Source organism: Mchenga conophoros, linkage group LG1, assembly GCF_057382185.1.
Source record: "Mchenga conophoros isolate Kocher_MC1m ecotype Shallow Benthic linkage group LG1, M_conophoros_male_GT1.1, whole genome shotgun sequence".
NCBI classification, from domain to species: domain Eukaryota; kingdom Metazoa; phylum Chordata; class Actinopteri; order Cichliformes; family Cichlidae; genus Mchenga; species Mchenga conophoros.
In genome coordinates, this window is record NC_140526.1 from 13530662 (window position 1) to 13557769 (window position 27108).

Genomic DNA, 27108 nt, shown 5'->3' on the forward strand with positions numbered 1-27108 from the left:
AAAACTTACCTTGACGAGGAAGAAGGAGACGCCGTATGTCCGCAGAGACCGCGCCAATTTGACATACTTTACTTTTGCCTCAATCTCGGTCATCTCGCCACAGTTCTTGTGCTCCTGCAGGTCAGATTTTTCATGTATTGATTTTCAGAACACTGAAAATCCCCCCGTTTCACGCTTGTGCACCAATGTGTACATTTATCAAAAGGGACAACACGAACACACCTGGAATATTTTCTTTTCAGCTCCTCTCTGCTTTATGTACTCTTTGGGTAGAAACTCTTTCAGGCTAGAAAAGAAAGGAAAAATAAGAAGCTGAAACTCATGAAAAAAGTCTGAACTCTCCTTTTGTTGTTTCCTTTTCTGTTTATTTCTGACAAAAAGAAAAAAAAAACCTAATATTTTACAAGTTTTTCCACAGACGTCATGACACAGATGCTTACTCCAAGAATCCGGGTTTGTGTTTATGCTCTATGTGAGGTCCAAACTGGATCTGGGCCTGAATCCCTCCAAACTCGCAGGCCTTATCAAACGAGACCGGGTGGGAACCGTTCAGGATATCATCTCGAGCCTAAAAGACAAATTAAAACGGTCAGTAATTAACTGTAGACATCAAGTTTATGACTTTATTTTCCACTGTATCTGTTTTCTAGACTTGCATAATTCTTAATTGATCAAAAAAAGCCAGCCGTGTGCACATTTTGTAGCTGCTTGTCACCATTAGGAGACAAGAGAAAAATGGATTTTACTGCATATCGTCTGCTCACATCCTGTTTTACTCAGGAGAGGAGAGACACTCTTATCCGAGTGTCTGTTTTTGACACTGGCAAACTGCTGCTTCAACAGTCATGAACTGCTGAAATGAAAAATGAGAGGAAGACATATTTAAAAGTAAGTTCCAGACCTGTACGTAAAGCAGGTTGAGTTGAACTGGGTCTCTGGAGTCTACATTCTGGTCAGAGTAGAAGAACTTGCGTCTCAGGAGAAGAGTCTCGTTCTCGTCCACTCCCTGCTCCCTGAATGTTCTGCTATGGTCCAGCCAGTTCACTAAAAAAATTAAAAAATAACAAGTTCATAGAAATCTCTTGTTAAAGAGGCATAGGTCTATTATCTTTATTTAATGTTCACCATATACAATAGCAAGTTTGTTTTGTGTGTGTGGTTTATTTATTAATTTTTTTTTTTTACAAGTATTTGTTTTTGATAAACACCAAATTGCATCTTCACATTCGTGGCTGGAAAAAGCAAATGTAAATACATTTTGCCCAATTAAGAAAAAAAAGGGCCACCTGTCATCTCTGTAGCAAATTTCCTCATTTGTGGCACGTGGCCCTTTTTTGTAACTCAACTGTTTAAATTGTGCGAAAGCATAAAAGTTCTGCAGTGTTAGGGGCGTGGCTGCTTTAAGTGGCAGGTGGGTGCTGAAACAGGCAGCTGCTGTCTGCTACGCTGTAGCTAAACTCATAACAGTGTTTGCAGTGCTGGAGGCTCACTTTGCAGTTAACTGTACTACAAGCCAGTTTAACTATTTACCTATATGTTACTTAGCACTAATAAACAGGTATCTGTGGCTATGGATCCACCTTGCCACCCAGGTTTGGTAGGGCTGCATATTCCTCCAAATACCGTAACTTTTGGCTTCTGAAAGCTAAGACGGCTAAAATGCTAAATTGAGGTTTAAAGATGGGACTTCAAACCTGCTGTTCATGGTGGCTCCATCTTTGTTTTATATACATTATAAGCTTATGGGACAACAAATGCTGCAAAGTGAATTTATGGACATTTATTTGGATTTGACATCAACTATAATTACCATAAATTAAACAGACTATGGTCCCAACCAGACTAATCTACATCCCCTTATTCTTGAAATACAAGCAAGTCCATCTTTCCTGTCTCTATTCAGTCCTTCCCAGGTGAGGCTCACCTTTATTACAGAGTAAGGCTTTAATCTTCTGCTATATGTGAGGGAGTAAAAAGGGAAGGAAGCAGTGATTTTGCACACAGGCACAGAATAACAGCTGCATTCCTATCTTGGATGCAATATAGGCAGGAAGTGAGATGTTTTGACCTGGGATCAGGAGTTTAGATTTAGTACTCCCACATTCCAGTGAAAGCTGGTAGATATCGCAGAGAGCTGTGAACGTGGGCTACTAAACTGCCGCTTTCCATATATAACATGTTTCTGGTAAAAGACTTCACTTTAAAAAAAAAAAAAAAAAAAAATAGGGAAAACTTGTGTTTTCATTTTCTTTCTTGAACTCACAGTCATCGTCTGTGTGAAGCTTGGCTTTCAGCTTTTCCATCTTCCTCTCGTCTCGCAAAAGTGTTCTGTCTTTCTTCAGGGTACCCATGCCATCCTCCTTCTTCTCCTCCACCGTCTCCTGGATCAGAGAGTATTCCTCGTAGTTTGTAATGCCTGGGGAAAGAAAGGATTCCCATCAGAGATAGGAGGAAAAGGATTTCACATGGAAAGATTATTCTTTTCTTGTGTGTGTGTCCATAAAGGTTCAGCACAGATTCAACAGATTTGTAACACAGAGAGGATTGGCAGCACAAGAAAACAAAGATATGATGTACCTATTCTACTGCATATAGTCACAAGCAGCTCTCCCACTGTTTTGGAGTCGTCCACCATGATAGTTTTGACAGCCCCATCCAGCATTTTAATTTTCTGTGGTCTTTGCTTCTTCTTGTATTCAAGAATATCCTGGTTGAAAACAAAAAAGGTAGAGAGAGGGGGAAAATGTGAGTAAAATGAAGAAAGAAGAATGAAGGGAGAGAGAGAGAGTCAAAGGAACTACTTAGAAAAAGATCACAAGCATCCAGGTTGCGTAGAGAGAGGGGAGAATAAAGGCCAGAAAACCGTATTTAACGGCTGCCTATCACAGCCTGCTGCTCCCCTCCAATCTCAACAATGAGACGAGATTTGGTTCAGAATAATTGGTCACAGTCATGCCTTCTACCTGGGTTGCCTTTGGTAGATTTAAAGAGGAGAAACCATTTAGAGCTGCAAAACCACAAGCACAAATGTACCGAGGGGCTGTGATATGCAGTTAAATAGAACACCAGAGTGTATCAGGCCTTTGGCAGTGAGAATCAGAGCCTCTGAAACAAGCTGGCAAGCGATCTAAAGCTGGCTATAGCACTTCTTTAAGGATCGCTTTTAAAATCTTCTTTCGATGTTCTCAGTGTCTTGGTTCCCAGTTTTAGCTTATGCTTTTATTTTCTCGGGGTGCTTCTTTGTTTTGTCTTCCTGTGCATGATGTGTGTCTGAATGAGATTTTTGGCAGCTGTTTCAATTTCTCTTTAGTGAATTTATGTCGATCGAAAATGTTTTGTTTTTTTTTAAATTCAGATAAAATGTTTAAATACACTCAAACAATGAAGCATTTTGCTGATATATTCAACACTGCAAGGCTTTAACTCCCACTCCCAGTCTTAATGCCAGGTAACAGAAGTATTGTTAGCAGAGGCGGGAAGTAACAAAGTATCAAGACTTTGAAATTGTATTTAAGTAGAATTATTTTGTCCTTCCTACATTATAAAACAAGTACCTCTAACTTTGTACTTCTTATATTTTGAAAACAGGCTTGTTACATTACATTAGGTAACATCTGAGGGGAGATATTTCCTGCCGTTACACACATTTAAACAAAACTAGACAATATACTGGTGGATCAATCAATGGTTACACACTTAAAGGGGAGGGTGAAAAAGACAAAAAACAGGAAGAAAAAATACATAAAAAATACACAAAATGATATGACTTATTGTACTACACTCAGGGGTTATGGTCGCAATACTTCTGATTCTAACTAGCACTGCAGAAGAGGAGTGCGCATGAAGGGAGTAAACTCTTTTTCTTTTAAGTGACGGGTAATTTCAGATTTCTGGCAGCTCACCAAATATCAGCAAACACACAAAGTGCTGGTCTGTAGTTTGTCACACAGTGTGTCTGCTAACTAAATGTTCAGCTGCCGTATTTCCCAGGAAGGGAAAAGAATGAGCTCTAACTTTACAAAGAGATGGAAAGATATAAAGCCGGACAGCAGAGGGAGAAGGCAGCTACTCCAGGACATTTGATAATGTGGAAATTTAAAGCCTTTTAAACACATATGGGATTTATAGAATAATCTTGCTTTTTTCATATTGTGAAATATTCTGCAAATCAAATTAAAGTGCAAAGGTTTCACTGATCTGTTTGCAGTAATGCACCATGTTGGATTGGTGCAGCAAAGCTGTGCTGTTCATAGTCAATGTTATGTTCCATTGAGGGTAAATTATATTTAAGTTGATGATGCTGATTAGATTCACTCACTAAATTCCACCTTTATGGGAAATCAGCCATGATAACTCATATAATATCTGCGTATATTTGCTCAGGTGTGGTGGCAAAGTCACTCATCTATAATGCAGGCAAAGGCAAAGAGAGTTTTTCTCCGCTTCAGTTCTACTTAACAGATGTTCAAGCTGAATAAATTCATTAGAATTCGAATTTAGGTTGAAATGAGATTCACATTCCTTTGTATTAATATTATTTTTTATATTAGTATGGTGTTATTATGGCAGGAAGTTCAGTTAGCCTTTTATTTATTTGAGTTAAACCAGTACTTCCAACTTTTACAACTGTATTTTTTTATTTTTTTTTTAAAACACAAGTATCTGTACCTCTACTTAAGTGAAGAGTGTTTGTAATTTTGCTACCTCCAATGATTAGAAAATGTGTGAGACGCTGGGACCACCAAGCATCAGTTTATGCTGTTTATGACACAGCGTTATTCACATGCGTGCGTGCGTGCGTGCGTGTGTGCGTGTGTGTGTGTGCGTGCGTGTGTGTGCGTGTGTCGCCCCCATGATGCCAGTTATCCATAATTCACGGTTACATTTATTTACCCCATTGCGGAGCATGTAGTAATCCAGCGTCCTTCCAGATTCCAACCAGATGCCTTTTCTGGGGTCTTCATCCGAAAGAAACAGGCCATAGTCTGAAGCTGTAGCAGTGAGAAGAAACAACTCTACTTTAGACATTAAAGAACTGAAAATGACTCCCTAGGCCAGGATCAGATTAAATGACATCAACTCTATAATGACCCCTCTATGACAGCATTCACCACATGTTCTGTAACAATGGTCATAAGAGCGCAAGGCAAGTCTGTAAACATGGAAAATCAAAAGAGGGATGATGACTTTGGTGCTGCTGAATGGAACAGATAAGTCAGACCTGCTACTTGTGTAAAATGGAAAGCTAGCATTGGGGTCATGGAAGTAATGGCAAAAATTTCAGATTCCATGGTTGCTTAATTCAGTGGTTCTTAAACTGTGAGACTAACTTTGCAGAGTAAAGAGCCAATGAAATTAATTTTAACACTAATGTGATTTATGTAAAGCAAATTAAACACGATTTAATTGTCATATTGACATTTCAATCGCTGGATGTCAACTTGAATCAGTGATTGATACACAAAAACAAGTTGTTGTGTTTTTTGGGGGGGGGGGGGAGGGTCTGAAAGAAGGTTCATGTCTGAAGAAGTTTGAGACCCACTGACTTAATCAGAAGCAAAGCAGCCAAAATTGTGACATAATCTAATCCAAGCATTAGTTTATTGACTGCAATCCAATTTAAAGCAGTGTAAATGACATATAAACCTACCAAATGAGACTTTAACGTCTCTACATTTTGTAAATCAAATATTATCTAAGCCACATTTCCATCATATTGCTTTTTGCTGCAAAAGTCTTCACCACAGCCAGTAAAGTTTATACTTCTCTCTTTGTCTTTACAAAGAAAACCAAGTTTTTGCAACCAAGTAGAGTTAATTCTCACCCTGTCCAGTTTGAGCCTCTGGGACCCTCTCTCTGATGATCCTGCAGGCATCATAGACAGCTGTGGAGGGCTCAAACTGCATCGTCTTCACAACGTTGCATTGCCGCACGCAGATTTTCAGTGACAACGCCACCATCTTGCCAGGCGGTGCGGGCGAGCGCTGCAGCTACACCTGGCAAAAATCAAAGAGGTTGAGTTTATTAACAAGGCGCGAGTCTCAAATTTGAGCAGAGGGAAGAAACTCGTTGAACAGGATAAAAGAGCCAGATGGTGAAGAAGAAGAATGCCCCTTCAGTTGTTTTGGAGGGGAGGGTCTCTGAAACACAAATCTCTCTATGCTGTTTTTATATTCTAATATTTCTAATATATCCAGTGTGGCACCACTGTGGTGCTTCATGCACGGGAAAATGCATAACCTAAGCTCTTGTAGTATATCACTCTTTCATAACACATACTTAAGGAAAACATCTCCTTGCACCATCATAAACAATGAAATTTTCATGCTTCATAAAACAAAAAGGAGCTAACAAATTTATCACTTTTTGAAAATGGCCCATCTGGTCCCTGCTGGGGACAAAGAAAAAGTCTCTTCTCTGTGAAAGATTTAAAACTAAAGCAGAAAAGCAGCAACAACAACAACTGGAAGCAGAGAGGCAGCTCTCTACAATTGTTTTCATACTAGGTGGGTAAAACCCGCTTAAGTCGTTGATGTTTCTTTGCCAATGGGGATGGGGGGGGGGGGGGGGGAGCAGCAAGAAAAGCCTGCATGAAATTTCCTTCTTCAGAAAGGAAACAGAGCAATTTCCAACTTATCTAAGATAAAGTCAACATGAGTCCTACATTGTTGAAATAACAGAATGCTTGATATTCTCTTGCAACACGCAAACCAACAGTGTAAGAAAACACACGCTGTCAATCATCTGTCCATACTTTTTTTTTTTTAAAAGAAAAGAAAAGAAAGACAATACTGAGATGAAATAATGAAAGTCCTCTCACACACTGCTGCATTTTTATCTTAGATGCTATAAAAATGCTTGCTTTAACAATAGTTTTCAGCGTGTAATCCATCTTAGACAGTTTTATGTCATTAGAAATGCACGAGGAGGAGGAGGATGCTCGTACACTTTCAGATTCAACACTGCTGCGATTCACAACTAAAACAGAGAAAAGGGAGAAAAGAGCCGTGACCTCGCTGACAGAGCACATCCTGTCTGTCACCAATGAGAACATAGGAATACCCTGTGGCACAGGAGAGTCAAAGGTCAGAGGTTAGCCTGGGCCATAGCTGAAGTACACAGGCAGCTTCCCCTCTGCTCCGCTGGCCTCTAACCCTGACTCAGACTCTCAAAATCTGGTTCCTATGTGAGATTAACTCGCACAAAGGATTGGAGCGTTCGTCTTGCACCATGTTGACATGTCACCGTGGTATTCTGAAGCCGGTAATAACACAGCCAGGCATTTTTCAGATATGCATCTCAAGTTGGGTAAAAAAAAAAAAAATCCATTATGTTAATATGTGTTGTGTCTCAGTTTAGCACTTGTTAAAATGTTCTATTAACAAACCATTTACGCAGACTTTCAAGCCTGTACATTCCTTATTGCTGTGTATTCCGTCTTAGTCAGTCAAGCCTTTTCCCAAACCTCCTGCTGATAGTTCCTGGAGCCAATCCAAACACTTCAACTGCTAACAACTGGCTCCTACTCAAAATATAAGAGTGTCAGATCATGACACTAGCAAAAACACCATCCTAAAATAGATATGAGCTGGAATTCTGGTGATCGCCCGCTAACCAACAATATAAAAACATCTGTCTTAAAAGACCAGTTATCAGCTATGAAAAAACCAACAAGGTGAGCTTGTGGGAACCCTGTCAGGGCTGAGGGTGATTTACACGTATATGAACAGATTTCTGGAATACTACAAATTCTGCATCGCTGCGTGAAGCATCAGCAGCATCTGTTTCAGAGTCACGGTCAGGATTGTTTTGGGGTCTTTTTTTATATTCCCTTTATCTGCTAAGCTTACAGTGCTTTCTATCTTTTTGCCAAGAAACAAACTTTACAGAATTTCAGAAATGTAATCATCAGCCATTAGTGGAGAAAGATGAACAGGAGGAAAAGATAAACATTAACCCCATTTCCAAAAAAGTTGGGAATGCTGCGATCACAATAATAATGGAACCAATGATTTGCTTATAATTTAACGACATTAGCTGGCAGCACTACTTTCTTCATATCATTCACTTCATATGTATTCAGTAAAGGTTTTCAGTGGATGAAATATCTGGAATCGCTCCAGTCCTTCAATTGAGCCAGCCCTCTTCTGCTTCCAAGGAGCCAGAGTTTCTTGCAACCTTTTAAAGTGCTCTTGAGCAATAGTTCAAAGTTTTTCTTTGGACATTTGCTACTTTTTCACACCAGTGATTGTAATTTTCTGAAGAATTTTTAAAATTCTTTTTATTTAAACAACATTCAAGCATTTCTGTAAAAAGGTTTGTAATATTACAAAAAAACTGTGACAGGGGAAACACAAGTAGATTCAGCCAATCACTAACAATAAAGGAGGTATGGCACCACAAGCACAAAAATCCATTTTTGACTGCAACTTTATGCATTTTCCCTGTTTTGAACATTTAAACTGTAGCATAACACATCTTATTAGTGTCAACCATGCTGCTGAAATGTTATTCTGTGCAGTCTCCCATTTCAATACAGGTGGCAAACCTGGCGATGGATAAGCACAGTGAATGCACAGTAAAGCCACACACCGTTTGGGTCCCGAGTCAAATCGGAAACTAAAAAAAAGAAAAAAAGAAAAAAAAGAACACCCACACAATCGGCTCACACAAAATCCTTTTAGCCTTAGCAGTAATATGAAAATTGGTTGTCACACAGCATGTTTTACTTATCCTCCTTTAAACCCTTTTGAGCTTCTGTAAGATGTGAATCCTCTGTGAATTATAATTCCATTTCACTGCACACAAACAACATATTCACGAGAGGAACCGATTTGTTTCTGTAAACAAACATGGCTAAAAACATCCCGAGCATGATAGCCGTCAAACATTTTACCTGCTAAAATCCAAATCACGCACGGTAAACCAAATGATGAGCTTGATTGAGAGCATGACACTCCCGATAAGGCCCATTACGCAAATATAAAGGTTCATCCTACATTAAGGCAAAGCAGCGTCTCTGTCGACGCCAGATTACCGGCAAAGCGTCCCATCGTGCATTTTCGCTTCTCTGAGATGAGAAAGGATTTGCCGAGATCAAATGTGATTGTAAAGCCCCCAAAACACTTGAGTACAGCCAACTCATTAGACCGCAACAAAATCCAATGAGGGAATACAGCTCCAGTGGGCATGCAGTACCAACTAACCTGCTCAGTAATCGTGTATGCACCTAAATTAAAGTGGCAACTCTCTTGATTTAGTTTTGAAAAAGAAAAAATGAATATTCAGACATAAAAAAAAAAAACACAAATTCTAAGAGGAACATAAATGACATATAAAGACTTTACCTCATTAGGATATTAAACTAATCTGTAAATAAAACTAAATTAAAAAAATGCATAGCCTTCTTGAAGAAAAATATGAAGACAAAACCAAATCTTTTAAAACACCTGAGACTCGAGTCATGTGAGCAGCTAACATGAACCTGTAGCTGTTGACAAATCAAGTAGGAAATCCAATCAGTTATTGTAATTTGGAATGGATAGACTGGTGTTGTTAGCATGGCATTTAAAAAAGTATTTTTTTTTTTAATTTTGGTATATTGTTAGTCAGCCAGATGTTAATTAAAAACGAGTGTGGGAAAACATTCTAATATTACAACCCTTAATTTCCCAGATTTGGTAGTATATTAGCCAAAGCAGCAGGTAAAAGACCAATTAATTGATCAGTTTACAGGCAAAGAGAAAATCTATGGGTCTAAACATTTTTTATGGCAATAACCTAACAAAGAACTCAAAGACTTGCATCTCGAGTTTCACTTGATTCGATGAAGAGGAGTTTTGTTTTCGGTGACTACAGTAGTCAGCTATTTCATTCTTGGCATAATTTCGCTCCATTCTGGCGAATCCATCTGGAGGCAGGCCCGTCTGTTTGCCTGCACACTTTGATTACCTGCTCATCTGCTTTTATGTGGCTGTACAATTCATCCACCTGCATCAGGGTGTTGTCAGTTAGCAGCATTTTCTGTCTATTTTATACACCTGCCTCTCAAAGCTACACCTAAACATCAAAGCTAATTGCCACCAAACAGCAGAAGAGGAGTTAAAACCACCAGAATGTGAGGAAACGTTAGCGATTTTTAGGAAAGGAGGCCCCTCGAGCAGAGGAAAAGGTGCCGCTGCCCTCACACACGAACCACCAGTACATGTAAGAGTAACACAGACAGAGAACGTATAAATCCTTAATCATTAATACACTGTAGACTCCCACACTCAACACAAAGCCTCCGTTCCCCTCCTGACTTTAAACCCACTGCACCAGTTACACCTACACTCCTTTGATGTACTGCAGGCTCACATAACGACGAATATTCAACAGGACCGCTTTGCTGTAAACAACATTTTTCATGTGACGTACACCAACCATAGCAGAAACTCATTCAGGGCCAGTTTAATCACAGTGCACTGGCCCTGAATGAGTAATAAGTGTGGATTTTCAGAGAAGTGTCACTAAACATGATGACTAATATACATTGTTCTATGTATATGTTCTATAAAAGTCCCCTTTATGACCACTCAGTACATTTCATGCATGGATTTTGGGATGTAATAATCTAAATTTAAAAACAGTTTGTTTTACTTCAATTTCTTAACCTTCACTAATTAGCACTACAATCAAAGAGCGTTTTTCACCAGAAAATTGCAGGTTATTACAGTCTATAGCCACGTGGTACAGTTTGGCCCTCTAATTGAATATGTGGGTGGAACATGTCTGCTGGTGTCATTACTTTTAGATCCTGCATAACTTGGCACCCTCATAGCTCAGAAAATTTAAGGAACTGTAAGAGCGTGCAGTTCAAAATCAAGCTATTACATTTTCCTAACCCTACCCAAATAATGTTCACATCAAAATGAAATCAAAACCTTAAATTGATCCCAGCAAAAGCGCAACCCCAAGTCATCCTAATACTTGGTTAAACATCCGCACCTTTCTGTTAAATGCTCTGCATTTCTGATAAGAAACAACTTGATCCAACGTTAGTTCATTTTAGTCTTGTGCTCTTACCCAACTAGAATTGTGGGTGGGTGGAAACTATCACCTCTATTATTGAGCAGAAGCTGGGGTAAATCCTGGTCAAACTGCCAATCCATCCACAGGATTAACACAGACAGGAAACAAACACCCATAATCAATTTAGAAAATAATTAAAACAAGCCAATATCTATATCTTTGGTTAGTGGAAGGAAAACAAGGAGAAAACCCAGCAATGTCCCAAATAATCCACAGGTTAAAATCCAGCATATTCGAGCTGTGATGCACCGACACGCCATACTTATTCTTGATTCTCTGTCCTATGATGAATGCCATCACAAAGAAAAACTAAAGTAAGGAAAAATTCTTTGCCAGCAACAATGAGCTCAGATTTCAAACAAGCGAGCCCTGAAGGTCTTCAGCATTTTATCTACGTATCATATTTACCCTGAATAAAGGTGACAATGTACATGTACCTGCCGCCAAAGACTATGTCCGAGAGGCCGACAGGGAAGTTAATACCCTTCAACAGAATTGCCATGAGCAAAAGGGAAGCGCCGTGAATGTGTTAGCTTAGACACGTCCCAGGTGCATCCCTCGATCTCCTGCCACCTGATCTAGACAATACGACTTCTATATCCTGTTTAAAGTACTGAAGAGTGAGGAATTACTCTAGGCTTGTAGTTACTTGCAGCACTGTGCGACAATTTGTAGTACTTATGCTTTACTCATGCATTTCTATTTTGGCCCGTTTTAGATTTGTGTTTCAAAACAATTCCCCCAAGACCCACACCTCTTAAACTAATCATTCAGGTATCGTCCATCCCATTGCCAAAGGTGTAAAGATGTGTTCTGATGTTATCAGTCTCTTCTAAACAATGGTCTACCTCCATCTCTCATCACAAAAGCTTTGTCAACATGGAAAAAGTCCCCCATCTCAAAGTGCACTGATACATTTACTTAATGTTTGCATTCATGTGAGTTACGAAGCCTGCAGGCTGTGTAACCCAGTCTATTCCTAAGACAGCACTTTGTAACAGACCTGGTACAATCTAACTTATGGCCTGCCTGCATTTGTATAGCGCTTTTCTAGTCCATAGGACCCCAAAGCGCTTTACACTACATTCAGTCATCCACCCATTCACACACACATTCATACACTGGCGATAGCAAGCTACATTGTAGCCACAGCTGCCCTGGGGCGCACTGACAGAGGCGAGGCTGCCGGACACAGGCGCCACCGGGCCCTCTGACCACCACCAGTAGGCAAACACGGGGTTAGTATCTTGCCCAAGGATATTTGGCATGCAGCCAGGATGCAGCCTGGGATCGAACCACCGAACTTAAGGTAAGTATTCTGCCTGTGAGATAATACTGGCTTAAATACTAAAATAACAGAACACACCAAGTGTCTACACACAGTAAAGATGACAGATTACAGGATATGCTGTGTTGTAATGGAAGCTTTATTCGGTACGGTGTGCACCGATTCACCTGTGTCTATATTTTGGTAACTACCGGGTAATTCCAGCCGACAGGAGTCAGGGGTTTTGCCATACATCTGCCACTACACCTCTAGTAAATTAAGAAAACTACATCTCTATCAGAGAAACAAGATGTAGAGAGCCCTGATAATCAAATAGTGCATGCTTGTGTCTTCCCTGTATTTGCACAGACAAATAAATCCCACACATCTCAAATAGCGACTTACAGGTATCCCTAAACTCCAATATAAAAACTAACTGTATGTCACCACTTATTATAGCAAATCAACTGCATTGAATTGACTTTGTTGCCTATTGACTGTCCTAAATGAACGCATTATCTCAACTCTGTGGACACACTCTATCAATAATAAAATGACCTGCCAAGACTGCTGCCCTTGCTTTGGGTTAAGGATTAGGCTGCACTGACCTCCACTGGAGCTAGTAAATGCACATCCAAGAGAACAAATGCTGACAGATGCCAAAGGATGGGAGCTGTCAGTATGGTTTGTGTTAAGCATTGTGTCATTTGAGTTAGAAACTCAGAGGCACAGGGTTTGACACACGCATCACACCAGTGGAGACAGACAGCTCACAGAGAACATGAAAGAGTAAAGGGAAAGCGTGTTACATTTTGTAACTGTGCACAAAGAATTTGATTTCATGTGTAGAGAACTCCAAGACAAAGAGCTCGTGAGATAAAAGGAAAATTAGAACGAGCGCTAGAACATGTAGCTACCGCTCAATAGATCAATGAGGCAGAGTAGTGCCTGCTGGGAATGCCCATGCCCTATTACAGTAACATGTCCTCTAATCCAATAATAGAACAGCTTACAAGTCAAACAGGCCAATCCTAGAGGATTTCTGAACCAGACAGACAATCAATTCGATATTTGACCAGAGCATGTTAGTACCCTACACAAGGCCAAACTGGGCTAGTGCAAAGCCCATGTACACATAGTCCACCTGCCTCTCAGTTTATCATAGTAACATATAGCAACTTGTTGTTCCAGATGAACACATCACTTTCTAATTTGAAGTTAAAAGTTGATTTATTCTCTGACCCAAAGCACTGCACAAAGGCAGCGTGTATTTATCATGCCGTAACATTCACTGTGCACATGCCCCTAGGAGATTGAGAGCAATCGCTGTTGTTGTTCTTTTTTTTTTTTTTTTTTTTTTTTTTTTAAAAAGAAACCCCTTTTTAAATGCTTGATAACAAATACCAAGATAACAAAGTTTTAATTAACCATGTCTGATAGCCAAAAATAAATAAATAAATCAGTGAAAACCACATACAAAAGCTAAAACTTACACTCTAGCCCCAGGGTGGAAAAACTAATGTGCTCCTAGAGCATGTTACAAATTGCGATCCATCCATTTTTTATGCACTGCTAGCGAATAATGACCATGCTGTATAATGCAGTACTTTGTCAGGCTTCACCATAGTAATTCTGAGTGGGTTTAGTTGAATTATTATAAGGCGACACATGCTGACACTGGCTCTTAAACTCAAAGTCGCTGGCATAAGTTAGCATCTTTGTCAGTGGTTCTCAGTCTGAATGCTGCAGACTGGTTCAGAAAAAAAAAAAACTTACAGCTTAGCATTATGAATAAAAATTGAATTAAAATTGAATTAAAATATATACTGATTAAATAACACAGAAAAACACTTAGAAGAGTACAAGCAGTGGTTACATTCATGTGAGACAAAGCTATTAGGATGTTGGCCAACAAGTGCGTTCTATCATCTAACACAAATGTAAGGATTCATTTTCTAACTTGATCTGTAAGCTCACACAATAATCGACGTAGAGGCTGCGAGAGTTCTACTGGAGGTAAACCACAGGAGGAAATGCTTGAAGCTTTGAGAAGAACGAAAGGGCACCGTTTAATCAACTCCTTATAATTCGGTGCTGTGCTGATGTTCTAAAATCCTAAATCGAAAAGAAACCACCCTCCAAGCGCTGTAAAAATCGGTCTTGCTCATTTTTAGCACCTCTTGCACATCTAACAGCCTGCTGGCCTTTTCCATTGCTCCTCATCTCCACTGGCCTTTCAAGTGTTTCATATATTCGGTTAATGTTTTCTCAACTACACAAACACCCTCCCACAAGTAGGGTTGGTCGTCCTGACAATTATTCCATGATGAATGAGTTTCAGTGTTTACCAATTTCATGTACATCTGGAACAAGCCAGCCTTTTCTTCTAAATAACCTCAGCTGCCAATAAATCAATTTTTATGACCACTCATATCCAAGGCAAACGCAGTGTAAACAAGGCATTCTAGACCCTCTCTTGACTATTCATCAGGCAGAAATGAAATTGATCTAAAGCACACAAGCTTAGTCACACACACAATCAAACCAGCACAGTTAGAAATGACGTCATCATCATCATCCAGCCAGCATGAATGGGGCTGCAGAGGACAGGAGGTTGAAAGAGTCAGTGGAAAGTGTTGGACGAGGAACTGAGTAAATATCGCTCTCTCTCTCTCTCTCTCTCTCTCTCCGAGTGCAACTGAGTCAAGTGGTGACCCTGCTTACTGCTCACCATGTGCATTCCAGTTCACACAGGCTCACGCTGGGTAAAATGTTTTTAAAGTAGAGTCACCGGACTGAGCAGATGCTGGAAGTCTTTCAAATGCATCAGTGCATAGGAGAAAAAAAATGAAACCCTTTGGGAGTACAGTCACATGCACATACAAACACATCTGGTTTCAAGGTAAACTTGTTAATGAATATTTATGCCTGTGTGCCACGAGGCCTGTGGTGTTTTCTTCTGTTAGTATCGGAGAGATAGAAACACTCAAACTCCACTGTTTAGTCTTTTTAAGTCCCAGAGGAAGTTTTGATAAATGCAGGTTGGAAACAAGTGTGACTGAGGGAGGGAGGCTTTACAGGTGTCAACCAACTGTATTTTTTATCTTAGATTTTTATTTTATTTATTTTTTTAAAGGCCAAATTGGAAAATGGAAAAGAAAATTCATGTGTCGGATAACACTTTAAACAACCAGTCTTTCTTCTTTTTGGCTTTTGGCTGTGTTACAAATGCTGAAATAAATATAATTTAACATCCATAAAACTAAAACTTGTTATACTTTAACTGCTTTTCATTATTGCCTGGTTTTAAAAAGGCATGTAGGATATAGAACATTCACACCCTTCTACGTGGGGGGAAAAAAGTTGCATGTTAAAAAACCCTGCTTGCATAATTATCCACCTGGTTGGTGGTGGGGTTAGGTGACAGACTGCATATGCTACAGGTCACAAACTCCAAGTCTTTTGTGTGCCTGTGTGTTTTTGCATGTGCATTTGAGAGAGAGAGAGAGAGCGAGCTTGGCAAGCAGCTAAGCCAGGCAGGTGATGCATCTCTGTCGGCAGCGGCTCTTGTGCAGGTGTCGAGTTTCATGCAAGCGAAGAAGAGAGGCAAACAGTCCCACAACTGCAACACATTCAACATAATGAGGCAGTGTGAAACACAGTCAGCATGATCATTTATTATCATTACCCTGTTTTTTGTTGTGTTTGCCTACATTAAGTAAATAAAAGTTAACGGAAAAAATTGCTCAAGCTGTTACTAATATTTCCGGGAACTGAAAATCTTGAGTGACGTGAACCTGGACCATATCAGCCTCTTAACTAGAAGTAGGGAGTCTACTTGAATCTATTCAAAATATGAAGCCAAACCACAGTCACCACCATAATTTGGCTCAATTTGTCATATGGATATCAGCTTTGACGGGTACTTGAAAACAAACGTGGCTGTGTAAGACTTCTCGTTTCTGAGCCAATACTCGGACTTGATCTTGCATTACAACCCTCACTTACTCCCACACTGCAGTTTTCAAGTAAAGACCACAGCTTTTGTTTTCTATTTAGAATATGGATTCAGCCTCTAACAACTCCATTGCTACTCAAGGATTTGTTCAAATACAGGTTGCTATGGTTACCGAGGCAGGTTGTGGCTCGACTATCATCTGATCTGCTTTATAAGGCATTAAAATGAGAAAACACTGTTTGTCTGATATTCACGTGAAAAAGAAAGTTTTCACAAGACTTACCAGCACAAACATGCTACTGTGGATCATGACCACTTTGTGCGTCATGAGATGGCCACATCATCTCCACCGTGGACCAATGAGAGCAAAGTGAAGATGCTTGGTTCAAAGTTGATTCACAAGTTTTGTGCTTTGTTCAGATGCAACTTTGTGGACCTAAGACATGCCACTGTGTGTGTGTGTTGGTTTTTTTCTGGCGGCCCCTCAGTATGTTTCTAATTGTGCTGTCATGAACGATAACATTTAACATACTGAGGCCTGTAGCGTCTCAGATGTAGTTTGAGGGTTTTTCCAACTTCTGAGCACTGCACTGGGCTGAACATCGTGGCATTTTGTTAACACACACATGAATGCTCTGGACCAGTAAACTGCCAAAACTTCTACTTATATAGCAGTGCTCACACTTGCTGATGATCAATTAATCAAGTGCACTTGACTAATAGCACGCAGTTGCTATTTACCCTCTTAACTCCTATGGAGACAGTAAGGAGGTTCTGCATAGAGGGTGCACTGATTATTATGTTTAAAATCACAATTTGTCAAGTATAAATACTTTTCTTGTTTGTTTGTTTTTTTAATTTGCAGTTATTCAGTTCCCCCTTTGGTAAAGAAATATTTGCTGTTTCAATTCTTTCAGCTTTTCACATAATTTTTTGAACATTTATCCAGCGCAGAATTCAAGAAAACAGAGAAATATCAGCAATATGTTACGTTTTATTTTTCAACCTGTCAGTTTCAGTGAGAAGGGCCAGTATCTGCTAATGCCGATATTCGAACGATATGTCTGTGCGTCTCATCTGTTAAAGCAAAAATTAATTAATTATCAAAGATTAAACTCAGTCAAGAAAGCAGCCAAAGCTATTTTAATACCCTAAATAAATGCTATACATTCTATTAACAACCAATTCTATTCTTTTTATTTGATTTGTAGCTCTTGAAAGCAGAATGAAGAAGCAGTACATAATGAATGACATACTTTTATAGATGGTAGAAACAGACTCGTCAGCCTACTTTGACCAACAAATTTGGAAGTCAAACTCAAAATATGATAAGTATCAAAGTTCTTTGTGATATCCTAAAAAGCATAAACCATACAGCAGAAAGCTAAACACAAAGTCCACGATTCAACCCATCGTGGCTCCATCGTGACGGACAACTGCAGCCACACATCACAAAAAGAAAATGTGTATGTGTGTGTACCGAAATAAAGTGAAGGACAAAACTCATTCTAACACAATCTTTTTACAACAGCAAGGCCATTTCAAACACGCTACCAGTGCCCACCTTGTTGTTCCAGGTTACCAGATTATTAAAAGACCCAAATCCAATTCACTGCCATCGTTTCTTTTTTAGCTGCTGTTATCTAAAGAGCTGCATCAAGCAGAAGTAGCACTATTAAATTATTATTATTATTTTTTATTATTAATCCTTTATTTATCCAGGTAAAAAAAAATCTCATTGGGATTAAAAATCTCATTTCCAAGAGAGACCTGGCATCATGGCAACAAAAGTCACATACCACATACAGTAGGTATATAACATTTAAAACGAATACAATATCCCATACAAACATGTGTAAAATATACAATAACAGATCAAATTAAGAGTACGGTACATTAAAAACAATCACACTGAGTAAAAGAGCTGTTCTCTCGTTCCTTTAAGACAGACTTAAACTCTCCCAAGGTAACCAATTCTGATAATTTCAGTTCCTTCTGCAGATTATTCCAGGAAGCAGGGGCAGCGTATTTAAAAGCCTTTTCCCCCAATTCTGTTCTGATTTTTGGGACAATCAATTGTATGATTTTGTTCGAACGAAGGCTGTATTGGTTGTGGTTTTTACACATATAAACACATAAATAAGATGGAACCAGCCCAAGGAGAGATTTATAGCTATTTAGATTTATTTAAAAAAAGATACATTAAAAAATAATAATAAAAAAAACCCAATAATAATAATAAAATGAATGAAGGGTCATCATCATATGGAGAACAATGTAAATAAAAAGACTGGTCAGAGGTCTATAAAGCTCATCTTCCTCTCAGACATAATTGAACACAGATCTCAGTGGACAGCACCACTTCCTCTCATCCCATCTGAAAACCACAGAGGACAGCTGGGCAACATCCATCAGAGAGCCAAAAATCCAAGAGTCACCAAACCATTGACAGACCACCACGCCAGTTAGAGCTTTGACACAAATGTGACTCACTCCACATTTGTTGTCGTTCTTCCAGGCTTTGCAGGTTCTGAACAGACAAACAGGCGCGAACAGATCTCTGTGCATGAATGTGCATTTGTCCATCTACTTTTCTTTACCCAATTCCTTCTGACAGGGCTGCAATTTGTCTAGAAACAGAACCGAGCTGATCTATATCGCGTTATGTAAAGCCAGTGGCGTAGGGGTAGATCTGCTATAGGGAACCGTTTTAAAAATGACTCAAGTAAAAAGGATGAGTTATAGCTCAACCTACTCTAAGGGCTTGTATTTTAACCATTTCCATTTTGCACTGCTATTCTTAATAAGTCAGAGGAAATAATTCACATTTAAAAGATTTTAACAATTTTTACACTTGCAAGCAGCTTTAGAAATCAGCTGTAATATTATACATACAGACTTTTGGCTTTACAAGTAAGACAAACTTTGGAGAATATCAGCTTTGGTAAACAAATGCATCAGAAACACAACATTTATTGAGGCACAGCTTTTACTTTGAATTGAGTCATGGTGTCATTTATTGCAAGGTTTGCCTTCAAAGACAAAGAGCTTTTCGTGCTAAATCCAGACCAGGATCAGAATATGACACATCCTACTTTCAACAAGTCTCTGGTAAATAGTGCTCTAACAAAGATATTATGGAGCCAGTTTGCGCAGCTGAGTGTACAACAAGACATAAGAGCTCGGGACAATGTCGGGAGAATAAGGTGAAGAAGTTTGCTGAAGTTGTCCTTTCTCAGATGTAGTACACGACGAGAGAAAGTCCACATTAGATTCACTTTCACAACTGAAAATATTCAGTTTGGTTTAGCTAAGGGAGCTTCCTGGCCCATTACCTGTGCTACTCTTACAATAGTCCAAATCAGTCTAATCAGACATCAGACTTTGTACTGGGGAGCTGATGGATTTAACATGTGGATTTAAAGCCTTGATTGTGCTTTGTCTGCTATGGTCCGCTCAGGTCCGAGTGACTTAAATTTCATCATCAGACAGTGAGTGCAAGGACCTGGGTGGACCCCACGTGACTGTGCAGATTTGTATGGGAGAATTTACATTACAATGCACCAACTATGCATCCGGACAGCAAAGGCCTACAACCGGACTTCAAGGAAGTATAACAGGAATGACTCTTTGGCTATCATGTCTCCAATATGATATCATATTTGTGCGTAACAAAGTATAACCAAAGCTCAATATGCCATTCATTCTCATATGCACTGCTGTCAAGTCTACAAAAAATGTAAACCTTTTATTTTATTTCTTACAATGTGATTTTCATACTTATTTCTCAAAACACTTTACAGTGATGACATTGTAACCAATAAACTCTGCCATTCACTAAACGTTCATATAATCTCTGCTTTATATGGTTTTAAATGTTTATTGGATGGATTGCGTTTCACGTGTGACCGGTTTCGTTAAAGTCTGAGGATAATCCCTGATGTCAGATAATTTCCATTAGTCACTTTTCTCCATAATAATTCCACATCCATCTGTAATAGCACAAGATCTTCAGTTTGAATACTGTTTGGATGAATGCAGATAGTAGTTAAGTCATTAGTGTAGCAGTGCCGACTCCAACTAAGGGCCGACACTGATGAACACAGATATAATCACGGATGAAAGTGTCACTAGAGATCAAATAGAAACGACAGTGTATCAGTATCAAGCCAATTTATACATAAGTGACAATATTAACATTCAAGGTCCAAAGTACATGCAACATTTTTTATTTTAGCATGCTGAAAGTGGCTGCATTTATTGAATTTGTAGCCATTTCACTGTAAATCTATTTAAAAAAACAGACTTATTTTTTAATAACCCATAACAAAAACATATAAAGACAAAAAATAAAAACCCCCAAAAGAAAAGAAATCCAGGGGAGAATACCCATGATAGTCGGGTTGATTTGAATGCCAAGAAGGCCAAAGGATTCCCAGACTCTGAGGCCCCCCTCTATTTGGCAGTGATGCAATTCCGATTACACAACCCTTCCCAATGGCACAGTCACTCTGACTGGAAAAACAGGTGATTCACTATAATGGTGTCAGTTAGCTGGTGTGGCGATGGCCTCAGTCTCACCCACCAGGAGGCATGACCTACTACTTGCCGGTAAAATGTCTTGTTGTGGAAGGAATTCAGCGATAGCTTGAAACAGTCAGGGTGTGATGTGGCCGAGAGCCATTCACTTCACAGGGCGAGTAAGACCAATTCTCATATGAAAAATAAAAAATAAATATTTAATCTGTTTGCTGACAAACCAAAAAAAAAAAAAAAATAGTCACATCTGCTCATCACTAGCATTTTACTCTCTGAAATCACAGACAGTCCTGGAAACAACAACAATAAACGAAGGCTATTTAAATAGAAAGTACATATAGCATTGCTACAAATATCACAGCATCAAGGCAGGTTTCTGCTATGAAAGTGAAATCACTTCTTCCTCAGCACAGCGCTCCTTGTTTAAGAAATACTTGCCATTGCTGTTGAATGATGCCGCTCTGACTCACTAATTCCACAACATCTGGTCATAGTCAGTTGTAACCACTGCTTTACAGTCACCATAGTGACACACCATATCATCATTGTTAGATAAACCACAGACAACCTCAGCTGCAAGGTATCAGATCAACTGACAGAGATTTAGTGCATGATACTATACAAAAATATATCTGTAATTTAAACATTTATATTTATATAATACAAGTTAGTTCATTCATTCATTCATTAGTATATTGTTTCAAAAGAGTGCGATAACAATATAAATCAAAATTATATACGTGCAAGGAAAAAGACAAAGCTGCTGGGTTAAAAGTGACTTATTTCAGTAATCCAGCATTGGGTCAAACATGGACGAATAGAGCACCAAGACAGTCCAACCCAGAATTGTGGGTTGATGTGCCTGGAAACATTAGGCTCTTCATATCCAGCACAACAGTTCCCATAATAAGACTACATAATAAAATAAAATCTGTATCTTCACAGCATTATTACTTCCATTTACAATTAATGAATCTTTCCTGGCAAGAAAGAGGCCGACAGTGCAACAATACATCCACTCAGGGCTGTACCATCGGCAACAGTTGCCGTGTTTAAAATGCAATATGTTGGCCATGCACAGAGAAACAGAACTAAAACAATTGGCAGTGATAAAAAGAAACAGAGTACGGATTAAAAAAATAATTTAGAAAGGTTGCTGTTTCATGAGTAGCAGAGCAGAGGTGCTTCCACAGCATGTGGAAAAAGCATGTGAGGATGTCACACAATACCTTGGAAAATTAATAAATTATGGAAACCTGATCTGCTGCTAGCTCAGACTGCTTCTTTGCTCATCTACTGAGATAAAGTCACTGACAAATAAAGGCACCTTTGTGTCTACTTTTTTCAGCAACCCTACTTCACCCTATTTTGGTGTATTGCCGGAGATCCAAGGAAGTGTAGTGTAGTTTAGTTGGCAGCCGTTAGGATGTGAATAAGGATAAACAGCCCTCACAATGCAAGATACAGGGAAACCCAGTGCTGTTGTTTGTGTCAATGCTGGAAAGCAAGCTGCAGTAAAATCTTATACATTTCACATTCACAATCCTGCAAAATGTGAAGAAAAGATCCTGAACTCAAACTAATATTTTTATAAATATATTTTGTGGGAATCATTAAGACAGCCAAAGCTGGTCTATATACTGTATGCGCCGTGTATCAAAAGGTTCATCTGCTCACAGCTTCACAAACTGAGCTCATGCTGGACTAATCATGTGAGAGCAAACAGAGTACTGAACAGCTGGAGGAGGCTAGGATCACACAAACTAGCTGAGCCATGACAGATATAAACAGACTTTTAAGGAAAGGTTTGGACCGAGATACAAATTCCTTGTCCCCCTCTTCCTCTCCGTCTCTCTCTTTACTGGCAGCTCAATTCTGAACATCCCACCATATTGAAATTAAGACACACTACCATTTTCAAATGTAATGCTTTGTTAAATGAATTGGGAAACCCCTTTAAATCTGGGTTACGCTACAAAAACATGCAAATGTCAAACACTCTGCAGGACACCGATTTGTTTTCAGCTGTGTCTCTCGGGGCGTTAAACAACGGTCAACGCCAAACACAAAAGAAGCAATTTTTTAGCAGGCACAGCAAGATACAAAACAGCAGCGTAATTAACATGTTATCACTTCAAAAAGCCGATTCTTAACCTATAGCCTGATTATAATTTAGGATTACACTTTAAGCACATCTGATTACATTGAGATCTGCCTGTTTATTGAAGCTTGGTACAAATCAACATCAGAGCTCATTAATTGCTAGAAAACTAAAACACACAGAAACTGTAAACTCATTTGCAGAGTGGAGCATAGTTACAAAGGAGTTGGGCACCAGATGTTGCCTAGTTAATTGCCCCCAGAAAGCAGCACATTGAGTCGACTTGAAAATGTACATTATTGTGTGCTGTTAGAGAGGTCTGTATACAGGCAAACACAATTTAATATATTATAAAGTCTACTGACTATTAGTTAGTTGAATGTAAATCTCGAGTGTCCACAGAAAAGATCACAGAGTAACTGATAAATTGTACCAGGTGTGTCTTGCTTACACACTCTCCCCCTTGCTGGGTAAACACACAAATGGAGCGGAAGTAGACCGTTTAGTTTCAGCGGCTCCCTCGACTGGTGTGTAATGCTTTAGAGTGAGCTGTACAGGTGAAGTGCTTAAGCTTTCACTGTGAACCTGTAATCGTGTAAGTGAAGAGAATGACAATAATGGAAACAGAGGAAAAAAAGCGCATTGAAAAATAAAAGGGCAGAAAATACAGTAAAACTAAAGATGCTGCTGCTGCAACTCCAAACAGCAGATAAAAGCAACACGACTAGAAATCATTTAGTGTGCTTCCATATGGCTCCCCGGCAGCTGGAAGCTACTCCTGATCATCCCGATAAGCCTCGTCAGAACAAACATGTAGCACGCGACAGAGCAGTAACCTAACTGTATAGGTTCCATTAACACAAAGTAGCACGTCTTCTACAATATACACAAACTGGATATTTTATCAGGTAGCTGATATGGCATCAGAATGGAAAAGAAATGGCGTGGTTGCTGAGCAGCAGTTCCCTTGGTGAAAACGCCTTGTGGAGGTCAGAAATTTGACAATGACCAGACTGAGCACACTGAGGTCCTTTCAGCTAAAAACATGAAACTGAGGCTCATCAAACTGAAGAAAAGATGAATGGAAAAACATTGCCACATGTGATCGGTCTTGAATTCTGCTGCAACATTTGGATTGTAGGGTCAGAATTTGGCGTGAACAACATGACAGCATGGATCCATCCTGCCTTGCGTCAAAGGTTCAGGCTGGTTGCTATAATGTAACTGTGTGGAGGATATTTTCTTGGCATACTTTCGGCCTCTCAATACCAAATAAGCTTGTTTTAAATCTTTATCAGCAACCTTTACGACTAGAATACTCAAACACATTTCTTGTCAATGAGTTCACTGTACTGAAATGGCTCTACAGTTATCAGATTCTCAAACTGTTGGAACGGCAGATTTCCATCATGGATGTAGAGTGGACGAATCTGCAGCGACTACGTGACGCTATTGTGTCAATATGGAATAAAATCTCTGAAGAACGTTTCCAGCACCTATGCCATACAGAATTAAGCAATATCTGAAGGCAAGACGGGGTTCCACACAGTACTAGCAAACTGTACCTTTTAAAGTGAATGAATTTCATATTCATCCTCTAGCATTGGTAGCAAAGTAAGAGCTTGCCACTGGGAAAATTTCATTGGCGTCCAATCTGTCTCAGTACAGCATAAAAGTGAAAACTGCAAAACCTCCATTACAATTATCCAAATGTGTGATTTCACACTTTAATTTAATTTAATGAAAAGCCAAATCACACATTTTCAGCTACTTCTCTTTCACCCGTAAGTGGTGTTGTGTACCATCTGTAATGACTTCTTTTTTTTTCCCCCTCACAATCTATCCAGCCACAGTCCAGACATGTGATTTAAAAGCTTTTCTGTCACTATATGTGTGCACCACATCTCCATTAACAGCCTCTTACCTTATTGCTCAGGAAAATGCAGCCCTGGATATCTGCTGAACTTCACAGCTGAAAAACAGAAAGGAGGGTATTTATGAGCCACATTTGCAGAATGCAAAAATATAGACTTGCATACAAAAGATAATTACAAATGTTAATCTATACAGTGATTAAAGCAATGGATTCACAGCAGGAGTATTCATGCTCCACTGAAACAAAACACCTAGGCCTATACTTTTAGATATGTGTAACAGGCTATGACATATTTAACAGCAAATAAGTATAAAATACACTCCAGGCAAAGCATAATTAGGATATGCACAATAATTACTTCCTTGCTGTTAAGAACAAAGAGGAAATGAGACAATAAAAAAAGCAGAACAGTTTAACTAGAATATTTTAAATGTCAAAAAAATGAATAGTTACAACTATGTAGCACGCTTATTACACAGCAGTCAGACATTTTGACTAAATGATATTTAACCAACAACATTGTGGTTTAAAATTACCTACTTCATGTGAAGACTGCACTTTACAGGTATGTCAGACTAAAACATTTGAGGTTTGTTTATTAAGAAAATGAAAAAAACAATGTCCAAGGATATAAAGGTTTTACAAACAATCTACCACAAAAAAAGACAGCAAATTTAATCTGTGCTATAGCTGTATATGCAGTATTTTTCTACAGCTACAGTTTCCAAATGTTCAGGGCTGATCAATACAGCAAGACAGCCAGAACATTTCACAACAGGCAGCATGGATTATTACACCTGCCCAGGCAGTACAATATCATGCCCACAGCCAGAGTTAATGACAACTGGCTGCAGTGGCTCCAGACAGGGAGGAGGACTGATGGGTGGACAAGTGAGAGACACTCTTAAGGTGGATCATCGAAGGGTAAACCAGCACGCTGCAGGCACACTGTCATGCCTGTCCTCTCTCCCACGGGAGGCTCTGCACACACTGCGGTAACACCGTCACTTGCATTACTGCACAGTCGTCTTGAGTGTGAGAATGCGACATCCTTGTAATCCTATACCCCAATGAAGTTATTCGTTTTCACATACAGCAAAATGTGAAAAGATAAAGTACGTTTCACAGGAAGCCAGAACTATCCGTCAATTAATACATCCAAGCGGTACAAACAGTGTGATATTAGGAAAGGCAACTCCAAAGGGCTGCATACTGATGAAAGCAAACACTGGCCAGTGCTGCTAATGATTCTGATTACCTGCTTAATCATCAGACTCCACTGGAGCTTGGCTTTTGCTCAGGCAATGTGCCCCCTGAGTATTATTGACTCGCTGACATTGGCAGTGAGTTGAAGAAGGGTTTAGGTTTCTTACTGGGAGGCAACTGATTCACACAATGACTCACTTCTCCAGTCCCACTAAGGAGGTAAGAAATCAAACTTTATGATAGCAAATGTTCATTAAAAGAATGAAACAAAGAGGAAAAAAGGCCAGGAAAGCAGCATGCACCCACGCACTCATGTTGTGATGATTTTTTTATTTTTTTTTTAATTTAGCTCCTTCTGCCTTGACAGGAACAATTAAACTTTTTGCTACTTGACTTCCAACAGCTTGAGAGATTCCAGTATGCTAGTGGCTAAAGTAGCCTATATTAAATACTAATAGCATATAACCCACTAGTTCCAAGCATGCCTGTAAAGCAGAACATACACTCAACTAATAGGTTAATTCACTAGAATTGGGGGGGGGGGGTTAAATAACTGTTGGCAAGTTAGTCAGTTTAATTTTATTTCTATAGCACCAAGAGATCAGTAATATCTTCCCCACTCGCTGTCTGAGGAGGGTGCACAGTATCCTGCGGGACCAACATCACCCTGCGCGCCACCTTTTCCATCTGCTGCCCTCAGGGAGAAGGTACAGGTCTATACAGGCCAGAACATCCAGACTGGCCAACAGCCTGTATCCACAGGCTGTGAGGCTCCTGAACTCTCTGCCCCCCTCTCACGGACAATAACCATATCCAACTTCTTAATAGCAATGAACTGGTCTGCATTGGTGCATCATATCTTTATTCTCTTCCCCCTCCTGCCCCCCCCCCTCTTTCTTAAACAGATAACTATCATATCTGATATCATATCTCACAGTACAATAATATTGAATGGGTTGCATTGTTGTATTTTGTCATGTTTCTCAGGTCTTTGTCTGAATTTCTACGAACATTATTGCTAAGGATTGTCTTATTGCATTGGAGTCACACTGGGTTAAATATGTACACTTGGGTTTTAAGGGGTATTTATT

At 39.4% G+C, this 27108-nt stretch overlaps 1 protein-coding gene across 1 annotated transcript in view; it reads right to left on the bottom strand.

Annotated features, from left to right (window-relative positions):
• Positions 1-27108, bottom strand: part of LOC146583066 (talin-2) — a 108615-nt gene that overhangs the window by 56856 nt on the left and 24651 nt on the right. The window contains exons 2-10 of the mRNA XM_085266750.1: positions 24860-24907; positions 5825-5996; positions 4894-4991; positions 2578-2707; positions 2264-2416; positions 902-1044; positions 441-568; positions 223-286; positions 10-114 (exon numbers count right to left, since the gene is read on the bottom strand). Of these exons, the coding sequence (XP_085122876.1) occupies positions 10-114; positions 223-286; positions 441-568; positions 902-1044; positions 2264-2416; positions 2578-2707; positions 4894-4991; positions 5825-5960 (957 nt within the window). The 5' untranslated portion in view covers positions 5961-5996; positions 24860-24907. The remainder of the gene's footprint in view (positions 1-9; positions 115-222; positions 287-440; positions 569-901; positions 1045-2263; positions 2417-2577; positions 2708-4893; positions 4992-5824; positions 5997-24859; positions 24908-27108) is intronic.